Source organism: Danaus plexippus, assembly GCF_018135715.1.
Source record: "Danaus plexippus chromosome 29 unlocalized genomic scaffold, MEX_DaPlex mxdp_36, whole genome shotgun sequence".
In the NCBI taxonomy this organism is placed as follows: Eukaryota; Metazoa; Arthropoda; class Insecta; order Lepidoptera; family Nymphalidae; genus Danaus; species Danaus plexippus.
Genome location: NW_026869857.1, coordinates 451,055 through 464,169, shown reverse-complemented (window position 1 = coordinate 464,169; position 13,115 = coordinate 451,055). Strand labels below are relative to the sequence as shown.

The following is a 13,115-nucleotide window of genomic DNA, read 5'->3' as shown; positions in this document are numbered from 1 at the left end:
CACCAACATAGCGGCCGATGGCTTTCGCAGTGGTTTTAGTGAGTAGGGACCTGCCCAGGTCGAGTCTCACACATCCTCTCCGGCCCCACCAAGGCCGGTGAGACGGCTCGTAAAAAGAGTTTCCCTGCGTCATCAAAAAAAAAAAAAAAAAAGGACAAATATACCAATGAGTGACACCTCCTCTTGTATGTACAACCACAGACAATTCTGGTTCATTAAGCTCAATTTTAACACCAAGTTATCGTTCCCAGGAGATCGAGGAGCGGTGTCGTGCGGTGGTGGAGGAGCGCGGTCGCCTGGCGAACTCCTGGGCCGCGCGGCAGGTGGCCCTGGACCAGCTGATCGACTGGCACTGCTTCCTAAGGGACGCCAAGCAGTTGCACGCTCTGTGTGCTGCACAGGAAGCAGCACTCGGTAGGTTATACAACCGGTTTCTGAGCTAAGACGGCACATGTATACACACAGTTACAACTCTAACCCGGTTTATGAAAACCAACTTATATATATATATTCATAAAATAAATTCAGAATAAAAAAACGCTATTGTATTGAAATAAGGATCATATTTGAAAAAATGTTTTTTTCAAAATAAATTATAAAAAGGCATAAAACATATATACATATATATATAATTTTTTTTTAACTATATTTTATCTCACTATAATCGATAACAAATAAATTGATTTTATGTTCCAGGCAGCGAAATATCTCCGACCAGCAGCGTGGAGGAGGTGGAACACCAGCTCAAGAAGCACGAGGCCTTCGAGAAACTGCTGGCGACGCAGGTCGGTCCCAGTAATATGCCCTTACAGACAATATCTCAATACATTTACAACGTAACTAGCTGAGACCGCGACTTCGTCTGCCCTTGTTATTATTATTATTTATATCAATGAAATTAAATTAAATTTACATAGCAACACCGCGCTCAGTCATTCCTCGTTAGATCTAACGTAGAGTCCACTCAAAATGTTTTATGAGATCAGTGGGTGCGGACGGACAAACAAAAATTTTATAAAGTGCTATATATATGTACATAGATATGTCATTGTCTGTGCTAAAATGCTGTTGCTGTGGAGAGGGTAGTTTGAATTTTATTTAAATAAAATTAATGTCTTCGGATGCAGTGCGCTCCTTTTTTAATTATTTTGAGTTATATAATCCCGACGTTCCGGTTACCTTGCGATGATGTGATGTGATGAGATGTGATGTGATGTGATGAGATGTGAATACAGTCCAAAATAATGAAAACGCGTAGTCAATCAGAAAATATTCGTTTCATTTAAATGAATACTCGCGAAAGTATTAATTATCAATTTTCTTCTTATATACTGAATGCTTTATATTGAGTGAACATCTAGCAGGTAAAGTATTAAAAGGTCCTCTTATCAATATCATCATTTCACCAGGACGAGAAGCTGTCCACCCTGAACAGCCACGGAGACAAGCTGTTGCAGCAGAACCACGTGGAGAGCGCCCGCATACAGGAAGAGCTGGCCGCTGTCAACGATCGTAGGAAGAAGGTATAGACACATTGACAATATTAAATATTCTACGAAATACTGCTAAGACTTGGGCCTGTCCGGAACTAACATCAGTTCATTCTTGGAACGTACGTCGAAGGCAGCCCTAGCAGGCTCGTTTCAGATTTGGTTAGGTAGAGAGAGGTTGGACGGTGGACGTGAGCGTTTAACGCGTTAGATAGGGGTCCTTTTAACCTATGGGTCGCAAGTCCCAGGCACTGTTGAAGCTCCTCTCCCTGCAACCATGGACCCGGCCTCCACACTGTGAATCCATGGAATGATGAGAGGTTTTGTCTCTTAATGAAAATCCAATGTGCACTCATTCCCAGCTATACGTGGCCGTGGGTGTCCGTCGCGGAGCCTTACTCCGAGCGCGCGCCCGGGCTCAGTTCACGAGAGACGCCGCTGAAGCCAGGAGTTGGGTGGCCGACAAGATGGCGCAGCTGCAGCTCATCACTGGTAATACAGCACACATCTTTATAAAGCAGAACTTCCCTAGTGTGCCACAGGCCTAAAGGGTGTTAAGAGACCCAGACAATTAATTGGGGCGTTGTGTAGAGGCCTGGGAAGATTTAAATTTCATCTGCCAGGATAATATAGTGGTTTATCAGTTAGTGAAGAAATGGGGGTTATGAAGAAGAATTTATTCTCAAAGTGAGTATAGACAAAGTAACTTTAGGAACCCCCGGTATAAACTGCACTACACTGCAACTTTATAGTTATTAGTCCGGGAAAAAATATAAACTTAACTTATTAACCATCGCCTCTGGACGTCCAGGTGAAGTGACGGACCTGGAAGACAAGATCAAGAAGCTGCAGAGACACCAGGCGTTCACTGCTGAACTGGCCGCGAACAGGGCGCGGCTGGAGGAGGTCGGGCAGCTGGCCAAGGAGCTGGAACCGGACAGGGAGGTGGCCAAGGAGCTGGAGCAGCTGGAACGAGAGTGGAGGACGCTGGAGGACGCCGCAGAACAAAGAGGTCGGTTACAACATTATATTTATGAAGGCATACTGAAGACATACATACTGGCAGCCTTCAGTACCTCGTTCATGTACTTAACGTGATGCTGACCTAAGACAGGAGTTTTTAAAGAAAAACAAAAATATATCTATGTTCATTATATATATACATATTCTCTGTTTGTATCGTAGAAGAGCCAATTGTTTATAATATATGCTATTTTATAAGAAGATAATTAAATTTTCTTTAACACATAAGTCCATTAATTCATTAAGGATTCAATCAATTATTTTGGTAACCAGGTCGCGGGTTAGAGGAGGCCCAGGACATTCTGGAGTTCAACCAGCACCTGGACAAAATAGAAGCCTGGATACGTGACAAGGAACTGATGGTATGATATATATATTACAGAAGCTCACAAAAAAAAAATATACTTAATAATCAATTTTAATCATTGCATTTGCTATCCAGGTCCAAGCCAACGAGACCGGCCGTGATTACGAGCACTGCACCGCCCTGCTGCGTAAGCTGGATGACCTGGACAGCGACATGAAGGTAGACGACAAACACGTCAAGAGCGTCCAGGCGTTGGCTGACAAGCTGTTGCAGCAGGTGAGACCAGTTACTCATTTAAGCAGACCAACAGACTGTTTATCTTTGAGGGATAGTTAAAAAGTCTTCTGTCGATGAAATTAAAAAATCAAGTACTTTGACCTTTGTAGTCAATGACGTAATGTTCTAATAATAAATGTACATTAACTATGTATTTAATAAAGTAATGTATGGGAATGTATAGACCTTTATGTACAAGCATAAAACTGTATATATATAAAAATGTCAAGTCGGCCATCTTGGAAGTTCCGCCATATTGGATTCCGATGACATCACACCTTAAAATATTATTGTTACAATATAAAATTCATGCTCAATATATATATATATATATGTATGTATGTGTTACCCAGGGTCCAACACAACACGCTGCCAACGTCGCCGCCCGGCGTGACGGAGTGCTGCTCAAGTGGCGCGCGCTCACTGGAGCGCTGCAGCGCTACAGGGAGAGGCTGGCGGCAGCGCTGCAGCTACACTCCTTCAACAGGTACACAAACATACATACAGACATGATACCACGAATAAAACATGTTTGTTATATATTAAAAGAAAGTTTAGAAAAGGCTAAGACCATACAGACTCTCCCAAAGTGTGTGAAAATGCCTTCTTGGGGGCGACAGGCCTATATGCCGTGTGTGTAGAGGCCTGGCGGATTTGTAATATAATTTAGCCAGGATATAACTCTATATTACATGTATATATATGTATATATAGCGGTTTCAAATAATAATAAAAAATAGGGACCCTAAAAAATAGTTTATTCTCAAAGTGGGCATAGACAACATAAGTTTGGGAACCAATGATATAAACTATCATGCTTTGACTCGAGTGGGTTATTTCTGCATAATAAACTTATTATAATGCCTCTAGGGACGTCCAAGAGACATCGGAGCGTTTGTCCCGCAAGGCAGCCCTTTTCCGCAGCGAGGAGTGCGGCCGGGACCTCAGCGCGGCCCACGAGCTGCGCAGACGCCTCGACGCGGCGGTCCGGGAGGCCGGGACCATAAGGGACAGGATACACCAGCTGAAGAACGACGGTTCAGCGCTGGCGAGGAGGTAGCACACCCTGTATATAACAACTTAGACATATATAAGCTCCAAATTAATAACAGAAAAGCACTGACAATACAATTAGTAATAATAAATGTATAAAACTATTTTCCCTCTCCCCAGTCATCCTGAACAGCGAGAGATAATCGAGTCCCAGCTGTCCCAGCTGGACGAAGGCTGGGAGCAGCTGCAAAAGCTGGCGGCCGCGCGCTCCGACATGCTGGACGACGCCGTCAAGGAACACAAGTTCGAAGAAAACCTTAAGGTTAGCGCTGTCATTACATCATCAGCTGTGGTTGGGACTGGAGTTATTAGTGATGACTTGGCACGGCTATGTGTGTGCGTGCGTGTATGTGTGTGTGTGTGTATGTGTGTGTGTGTATCACCTCTGTAGCCTCTATAGAAGTAATATAATGTAAATAAGAAAGATTTCCCCCATATAATGTCCAGGTAAAATAAAATTTAAGCCTCTACTATTAGTACATTATATACAGAAAGCTCACAGTGTATAATCTCGTTGTTACAATCAATACATTAATTTTAAGTTATTTGATAATGCTCTCACAAAATCCGCACTTTCAATATCTCTCCATAGTAAATATTTATTATCTAATACCATATTGAATTCATTGTGACGGGTGTTGTGACATGCATTGCAGGAGTTGGAGGTCTGGGTGACGGAGACGGTGAAGCGCCTGGACCGCGCGGAGCCCGACAGCGTCACGGACGCTCAGGCACAGCTGGAACACCTGCACGAGACCAAGGTAACACCTGGATACATACACCTTCCAGCAGCACAGATGTATACGGACATGTTTGTTCCTATTTCAAATAAAAACTGCTGAATCTATTTTAATGAAGCTGCAAAAATGTGGCTCATGTATCAGGACAACAAAGATTTTAATCTTCTAATGTAAAATAATATATATATATATATATAAGCCTCTTATCCTGAACCCCCCCCCCCCTGAACCAAAATATCTCCCAGTCCAGCGTGCCTCTTGGCAAAGGTCTCCTCTAACAATTTCCATTCCTCTCTGTCCATAGCAAACCTTGACCTTTTTTGTGTAAGTATATTTTCAGTTGAGATGTTTTATTAAATTAAAATTTGTCCAATAAATTCACAGGCGGAGATAGACGGTCGCCAGAAGGCTATATCATCACTCCAGAAGGAGGCTGAGCAGGCCCAGGAGTTGGAGAAGGTGAAGCGTGTGGAGAAGCTGGCAGCTGGACTGGATCAGGCCTGGCTACAGAGGAAACAGTATCTCACGCAGGTATGAACATCCAAGATTTACTACGACTATACTCAATGTTGCCTTATCAGAGCCTGGATTACCAGTTGACACTAGTGAAGCAACGCCGGCTTCGCTCATAACTTGGATGGGTGACCGAAAAAAAAAATAACTCGTCTTCCGATCTCCAGTATGTGGGTGATGAGAGTAGGTTTGCTGCTGGATTAACTATCAGGTCACATGGGAGCATTAACAAATTTTGTAGTCACAGTTTTTTTAATGAGTTATTTCTATTTAAACATCATATTCTAAGCTGAACGGTTTTTATGTCTGTTTTGACGGACCGATCTCGAGAACTAAAAGCTTAGCTTAAAGACTTCTCGTGCGTGAGACCCGCTGTAAGCGTGGAAAGTCAGCTAGGGTCGTTTTTGTAAGCTAAGTAACTCATTTCGTTGTACTTCCAGGCCCACTCACTGCAAGTGCTGAAGGAACAGGCCCAGGCCGTCGAGGACTGGCTCGCTGGGAAAGAGGCCTTCCTCCACAACGACGACCTCGGAGACAGCCTCGACGGTAACTACCACCTACCATACTCACGATACGACCGAATTAACTAACGGCACGATAGTTCAGTTGCTCAAGACTTTCGTCGTGACCCAGTCACGGGTTCGAGTCCCGCTGGTGTCCAAGCATTGACGCCGTAAATAATGTTTTTTTACCACGCGGCAACCAATCGGCCGTCTCGAAGCTTCTCATTCGTGTCACGAATGTGGAAATTTTTTTTATATATCAGTTAAAATTTAAGCAACCCTGTATTAATTAAAATATTATAAACAGACTGTAAAACGAGTGTGAAAAAAATTGTTGATGTCTTATATGTCCGTCCAGCTGTTGAGACACTGATCCGCAAGCACGGCGAGTTCTCCAAACTGCTGGAATCCCAGATGGGCAAGGTGCTGGAGCTGGAGAAGTACGCCGAGTCCATATCGGAGGGGCACTACAATAGAGACTACATAATGAAGAGGGTGGCTGCCGTGAGGGCGAGGGCGGACCAGCTCAAGGTAGCCACGTGAACTAGTTCTCAAACGCGACCTCGTCTCGGATTTTGTAATGTTATTTATAAATAAACGAATGGTGTGCGTAAGATTATATGTTGACTCACAACCAGCGCCATCTGTAGTCTGTGGAATGACTCTATATGAGTTAAGATATTTTCTCTGTTAACTAAATGGTTTACACTTATACCATATGTTAATGTACTCAAGAAATAGAGATTTTAATAAAAATAATGTCGGTAATTTTAGTACAGAAAAGGCAGCAAATACATATGTCCCAAAAAACTAGTATGATTATAAAATAAGTAGGAAATATATATATATAGATATACATATATAAAATTGGCTACAAGAATAATACTAATAATAAGATTTATATATATATATATATATATATATGTATGTGTGTGTTTCATATTTCCAGCTGTCGTGCGTGTCACGGGCCGAGCGTCTGCAGCAGGCGTTGCAGCTGCAGCAGCTGCTGAGGGACGTGACACACGCGAGGGAGTGGATCGACCTCAAGATGCAGATCGCTAACGACGCTAACTACAGGTCAGCTGGCACCTGGACAGGTCGCATAACAAAGAGTACGCACACTAACAACACTCGCCAACTCAGAGGAATAATAAGTCGCTATCCGTACCGCCTTTCGTATATATGTATAGTAGTTTTTTCCGACTTTGTCCGCGTTGACATAGAAATTTTATTTAAAAGGAAAAGGTTAGGATGTATGAGACATTCGTATATAACGAAGACCTGCAAATCCCCAGGGAGCTGTCGAACCTGCAAAGCAAGATACAGAAGCACGCGGCCTTCGAGTCCGAGCTGGCGGCCAACAAGAAGCGGATCGACGACGTGGCTACAGCTGGGGAGGACCTCATCGGTGAGTGACATACACCTGCACGCATTATTACGGCATTGAAATGAATTTAACCGACCGTATCCATAAAACTGGTAATGTTTTCACAGTTTAATGTCATTATATTATTTTTTTTGTATAATTTAATAAGTCAGTCTCTTGTCACCGTGATATCATAATTGCAGGAGTGTGTGTCTGTTTGTTACGCTGTGACGAAAACATTTCAAACTATGCCGCATGATATTGTGTGTGTATATTATATATATATATATATATTTATTATATTATATATATTCAGAAAACATAAGCATTTGTTTGTCTGTGTGGACGTTTGTATCTCAAGAACTGAATTTGGTTTCCTTTAATTAAATTAATTAATTTCTATTAACCGTTCTGTTATACAGAGGCAAAGCACTACGCGTCCCAGGAAATAGCGAGACACGTGGAGGACCTGGAAAACCTGTGGACTGATCTGTTGGTGAGGCACATACTATAGGAACCTTATTGATAGTCGATATATATATAATCAATGCCATTAAGTGGCCAAGGCAGTGGATAATCTAATACATCTCCACCTGCTGATAAATGACATGACTCGACGGCCATTTTGTAGCACCCAGAAGATATCTCGAGTGACATAATTATAAATCCAATACTGTATGACTTGTATATATATATATATATTTATATACAAGTACGCCCAGCAAAACCTTTCTATCCATCCGTAAGACACACTGATCCGGTGATGAGGTGGAAGACGATATCATATATACATATATATAACAAAATCAACAGATGAATTGAACACTGCATCCGTCTTAATAAGAACTGCGCACGCGCATGTATGTGGGATTTAACTCGATCAAAGTTTATATAAAGAAGAAGCGTTTGGAGATAGTTTTTATGGAAAATATATAAATAATACATGTGTGTTGTACATCACACACACACACACACACACACACACACACACACACACACACACACACACACATATATAATACATCAATCCATGAACACTCGTCAGTGTGCGTGTCACTGAACGTCACACGGCGACGTTTATGTTATAGTAACGAACGTGAAGAGATCAATCAATTATGGCGGAATATCGTGATCCTGGTGATGTTTGATATTAATAGTATAACTTACTACATTACAAGGAAAATGTGTAGACTATATATAAGAATCTATCTCATGTTTCCCACATTGTCTCCAGTCCGCATCCAAACTACGTAGGTCCCGGCTGCAGGAGGCTTACCAGGCGCGCGTGTACCTCCGGGGGCTGGACGACTTCACCGCCTGGCTTGATGACGTGGAGGCACAGTTGCTTAGCGAGGATCACGGTAAACAGACAGACACACAATAATATAAGTATATATTTTGTATAGATAATAAATAATATTTTCATCCAATTAAATGTTCTGATCGAAATAAAACTAATATTATTCGCACTTACTACGCGTTTATAGTTATTTATAACGCATACTGCCGACGTGTCGGTTACTCCGCAGCGACTGTTATGAACGCGTAGTTAAAAAATATATCAGTTCAAGTTCAGAGAACAGTCGGGAAAGTCTCATTAAATGTGACATAGCGAGGGACAGCAGCTCAGTGCCAGTTACTGAAGAGACCGGCCGCTGTTGATGTCAGACCTGAGTATTCACTGTTACCAACGGATTGACGCCGGTACTGGACCCTTAGTACCTGAACACAATGTTATAATCCCCAGGTAAAGACCTCTCATCAGTGTCGGCGCTGCTGAAGCGTCACTCTCGTCTGGAGGCGGCTGTGGGGGCGAAGGCCGACACCGCGACGCAACTGGCCGACACCGCCAGACATCTCGCAGACAACAAACACTTCATGGCCGACGAGATCCTCGAGAAAGCTGACACTGCTGTCAAGAGGTAGGGATTTAACGCATACTAAAAATTTGACATAAAAAATAGTCCAAGTCACTCCTGGTTATATCAGCTGTCCGCCAGTGAAAGTCCCATCAGGAACGGTTCAGCCTTTAAAGATATCGACCGGAACAAGCAGACAGACAGTCATTTAATGATACCTTTATTTCTTTAAACACATACATGGCTCCAACAACTATCCAGATCGCACACGACCCGATCCACATCATACAATAATCAGCCTGAATTTTCCATTTCATTGGCCTATTTATTGAAGAGTATTAAAAAAAAAATTTAAGTCTACCGCACGAACTCTGCCACAGCACTACAATAACTACGTTGTATCTAGTAGCGACATCTAGTGAGCTTTGTGTAAAACTGCTTGGCTCTATGGACAGTGATGTATAATCTGTGGCGAGCACACGCAGCATAATTACATAATATAATAATATCTGTGTATTTTCCAGATACAAACAATTGCAAGAACCGATGTCCATCAGGCGGGAGAACCTCAAGGACGCTGAATTACTGCACCGCTGGGAGAGAGACGCGCACGAGGAGATGGCCTGGTGAGACAAGCCAATCCAGGCTTTATATACGAACTGATATTCAAATACAACATCTATATCTATATTTATTGACAAACTGGACTCGAACCCGCTACTTGTATGTGGCTGTCACACACTTAGCTGACTGAGCCATCGTGTCCCCAACACTTGGTATATTTATGAGACTGGGTTATAGTAATTCGTACTGGAATTTTAAAATATCATGTCTTGAAAGCAATATTCTCAAATAAACAATACCGTACAGCGAAATCGGCTACTGACCTCTCCACCTGTCCAGGTTAAAAGAGCACGAGGCAGCGGTATGGTCCGAGGAGGCGGGCGGGTCCCTGCCCGAGGCGCAGGCCCTGCTGAAGAAACACCAGGCGCTCGGAGCCGAGCTGGGCGCCAGGTACAGCTGCAACCGACACCTGCACTTCTGGATATATGATATATGTTATTAACTGGGTTGGGATGGGAAATTAATTCGGAGTACAATCAGTGTAGTCAAAGTCCAGCTCGAAGGACGCTTCCGCGTGGCGTCCAGCTAAGATACAATATGAGCCCATAGTATTAGAAGCTTTAAATTAAGTCAACCATTAATTTAAAAAATAAAATATTAAATTTAAATGATATTGGCAGAATATTGTAGATCAACTGTGATAGATTATATAAATATATCTAATGTAGATATACTGTATTGTATGCAAATATAAGAAGACTTGATATACAAGAATATATATATCTTAATTTTATTATCTGTGTCAGAGAGGCGACGATCTCTGCGGTGATCAGCCGTGCCAGCGCGCTGTCTCGAAGGGGACACTTCGCCAGCGCTGTGCTCGAGCAACGGAGTCGGGAGCTGAGGGCGGCGCTGAGGACCATCACCGAGAGGGCGGCGCACAGGGAGGCCGCGCTCAGGGAACGATGCGACCTACTGCAGGTGACGAGAATTGTATCCGAGTATATCATACCCTGGGACTATATACACGGGCGGTTTTACACCAGACGTTCTTTACTACGTTGTGCTAATATTGGAATTTTTCAAATAAAGAAGATATCTTTTGGAATAACTGTCATATATGTGATTGTACAGCTGCTGAGCGAAATCTGGGAGGCGGAGGCCTGGGTGGCGGAGCGCCGCGGGGCGATCCTCGGCGCTGAGCTGGCTCGGGACGAGGACTCCGCCCTGGCCCTGGCCAGGAGACTGGAAGCCCTGCAGAGGGAACTGCAGGCCTTCCAACCAACCATCGCGAGGATCGAGAAGAACTACCAGGTGGGTTCCGTCGCTATAATCTAATATTTGATTGTAATCAACATAAACGACTATCAAGCTAACAGAGTGAGGTATGGGTACAGCAGTGAACGCAAGTCACATCTCTAATACTAACTTACCCTCATGTGCTTGCTCAGGCGAAGTACATTTTAAAGTGTCAGTTCTCCATTCATCTATCTTCTAGCATCAGTGATCATGATCAGCTGTAATATTTCCAGGTCTTTGCTATTATATCCTCTCTTACTATGTCTCTTCTTGCAGGATCGTTCCTACGAAGACGAGCAGGTCCGCCGCAAGCTGGACGAGCTCAAAGCTTCCTACGAGGAGATGAACCTGCTGTCGGCCAAGCGTCAGCAGAGGTTGCAGCAGAGCCTGAAATATTTCAAGTTAGTATCATGAACCAGCTTCTTTGACAACATTAAATACATCAGCTACTAACTGTGACTTTCTGTATCGATAACGGAATTGGATTCAGGAAACAAGGATAGCGATTTTTAAAATGTGAGTGTGTGTGTGTGTGTGAGTGTGAGTGTGTGTGTCAACCAATCGTCAGTGACATGTATGTAAATTGAAAAATTAAAATCAATTCAGTAGATTTTTAGAAAAAGAAAATTATCATATTTATTTATGTCGATTATTCCATGAGCAGGTTCGTCCAGGAGTGTGAGGAGGTGCAGGAGTGGATCGGCGAGCAGATGACGGTGGCGGCCAGCGAGGAGTACGGCCTGGACGTGGAGCACGTGGACACGCTGCAGCAGGCCTTCGACTACTTCATGCAGCAGCTGCATGGTATAAAAGCGGACACGCACACACAGACACACACACACACACTCTAAGCTGCTTAGTTCAAAATAAAACATCACTCCATTAAGACTGTACACAGTAGATAAAAACATAACAATAACATGACTTCCGTAGCAAACGAGGGCAGGATCGAGGCGGTCTGCGAGGCGGGGGCGGCACTCCTGGAAGAGAACACGCCAGAGGAGGAAAGAGTGAAGCAGAAGATAGAAGACATAAGAGGACTGTGGGACGACCTCAAGGAGCTGGCTCTGGCTAGGCAGGAGGTAACATATGTGACATGCTAGAAGCTGGAGTCATATAAAAGTTATTCATCTCTTGAAGAAAATTAGTTGATTTTGATCTCGTGTCCAGGCGTTGGCTGGTGCGCGTCAAGTCCACGAGTTCGATCGCAGCGCTGAGGAGACGGTGGCCTGGGTCAATGAGAAGGAAGCGGCGCTTGCAGCGCTGTCGTCCCCAGCAGCCTCTCAGTTGCATCAGCTTAAAGCGCTGCGAGCGGAGCTGGGGGCTATCAGAGACCAGCACCAGATGTTGAGAGACAGGGCTTCCAGGTGAGACGTGTAGAATTAAATGCAGAAGATTATATATGAAGATGTATTTTCGGGAGGAAAAAGAAGAATTACAAAAGATAAAGAAGAATAATTAATATTATACACAAGAAGATAGATCAGTGCCTTTATTGCTAATAGTCTTACTTCATTCGCGTACAATCTGGGTGGTTGAAGGAGGAGGGTGAGAGACCCGGAAAATGTGGGCCGGTGTGCAGAGGCCGGGTGACATTTAGCTAGGATAATATAGTGGTTTTAGGGTAGGTGAAGAAATGGGGGCGTTGATAAATAATTCATTCTCAAAGTGTGTATAGTAAAAATAAGTTTGGGAACCTCTGAACTAATCCTAATAGCTCCTCTTCATCCAATATAAAAACATGTGACAGGTCCTCGAGTAGCTTATGAGAATTAATGTCAAATTGTATTCCAGTCTCGGTGAAGCCTTCCCCGACGCCAAGGAGCACGTGCTGTCTAAGCTGGAGGAGGTGACTGAAGCGCTGGAAGCGCTGGAGGAGAAGGCAGCCCACAGCGAACACCAGCTGGAACTGGCTGATCAGCTTAAAGCGTACTTCGACAAATACCAGGAGCTTATGTGAGGATACATTATATATACTCTAACTCGCGGGAAGGTTTCTTAAAGTCACAGTATTTTAAATATTTTCTATTACATATAATCATTCCACTAAACTGCTCGTGAAAACATTAACATACCGATTTTAATCATTTAAGCCTCCAAATTAATAATACATCTCGATCAC

The 13,115-nt window shown here is 43.3% G+C and overlaps 1 protein-coding gene across 6 annotated transcripts in view; it reads left to right on the top strand.

Moving 5' to 3' along the window:
* Positions 1–13,115, top strand: part of LOC116776761 (spectrin beta chain, non-erythrocytic 1) — a 59,117-nt gene that overhangs the window by 39,230 nt on the left and 6,772 nt on the right. For all 6 annotated transcript variants that reach the window (XM_061529019.1, XM_061529016.1, XM_061529015.1 and 3 more), the window contains 28 exons: positions 252–414; positions 697–785; positions 1,410–1,523; positions 1,853–1,982; positions 2,302–2,502; positions 2,787–2,875; positions 2,956–3,096; positions 3,450–3,583; positions 3,967–4,152; positions 4,270–4,411; positions 4,806–4,910; positions 5,274–5,420; positions 5,843–5,948; positions 6,264–6,436; positions 6,855–6,982; positions 7,201–7,313; positions 7,694–7,767; positions 8,506–8,632; positions 9,019–9,193; positions 9,655–9,756; positions 10,034–10,144; positions 10,501–10,675; positions 10,829–11,008; positions 11,270–11,394; positions 11,658–11,797; positions 11,927–12,075; positions 12,164–12,360; positions 12,788–12,949. In XM_061529019.1, the coding sequence (XP_061385003.1) occupies positions 252–414; positions 697–785; positions 1,410–1,523; positions 1,853–1,982; positions 2,302–2,502; positions 2,787–2,875; positions 2,956–3,096; positions 3,450–3,583; positions 3,967–4,152; positions 4,270–4,411; positions 4,806–4,910; positions 5,274–5,420; positions 5,843–5,948; positions 6,264–6,436; positions 6,855–6,982; positions 7,201–7,313; positions 7,694–7,767; positions 8,506–8,632; positions 9,019–9,193; positions 9,655–9,756; positions 10,034–10,144; positions 10,501–10,675; positions 10,829–11,008; positions 11,270–11,394; positions 11,658–11,797; positions 11,927–12,075; positions 12,164–12,360; positions 12,788–12,949 (3,878 nt within the window). The remainder of the gene's footprint in view (positions 1–251; positions 415–696; positions 786–1,409; positions 1,524–1,852; positions 1,983–2,301; positions 2,503–2,786; positions 2,876–2,955; positions 3,097–3,449; positions 3,584–3,966; positions 4,153–4,269; positions 4,412–4,805; positions 4,911–5,273; positions 5,421–5,842; positions 5,949–6,263; positions 6,437–6,854; positions 6,983–7,200; positions 7,314–7,693; positions 7,768–8,505; positions 8,633–9,018; positions 9,194–9,654; positions 9,757–10,033; positions 10,145–10,500; positions 10,676–10,828; positions 11,009–11,269; positions 11,395–11,657; positions 11,798–11,926; positions 12,076–12,163; positions 12,361–12,787; positions 12,950–13,115) is intronic.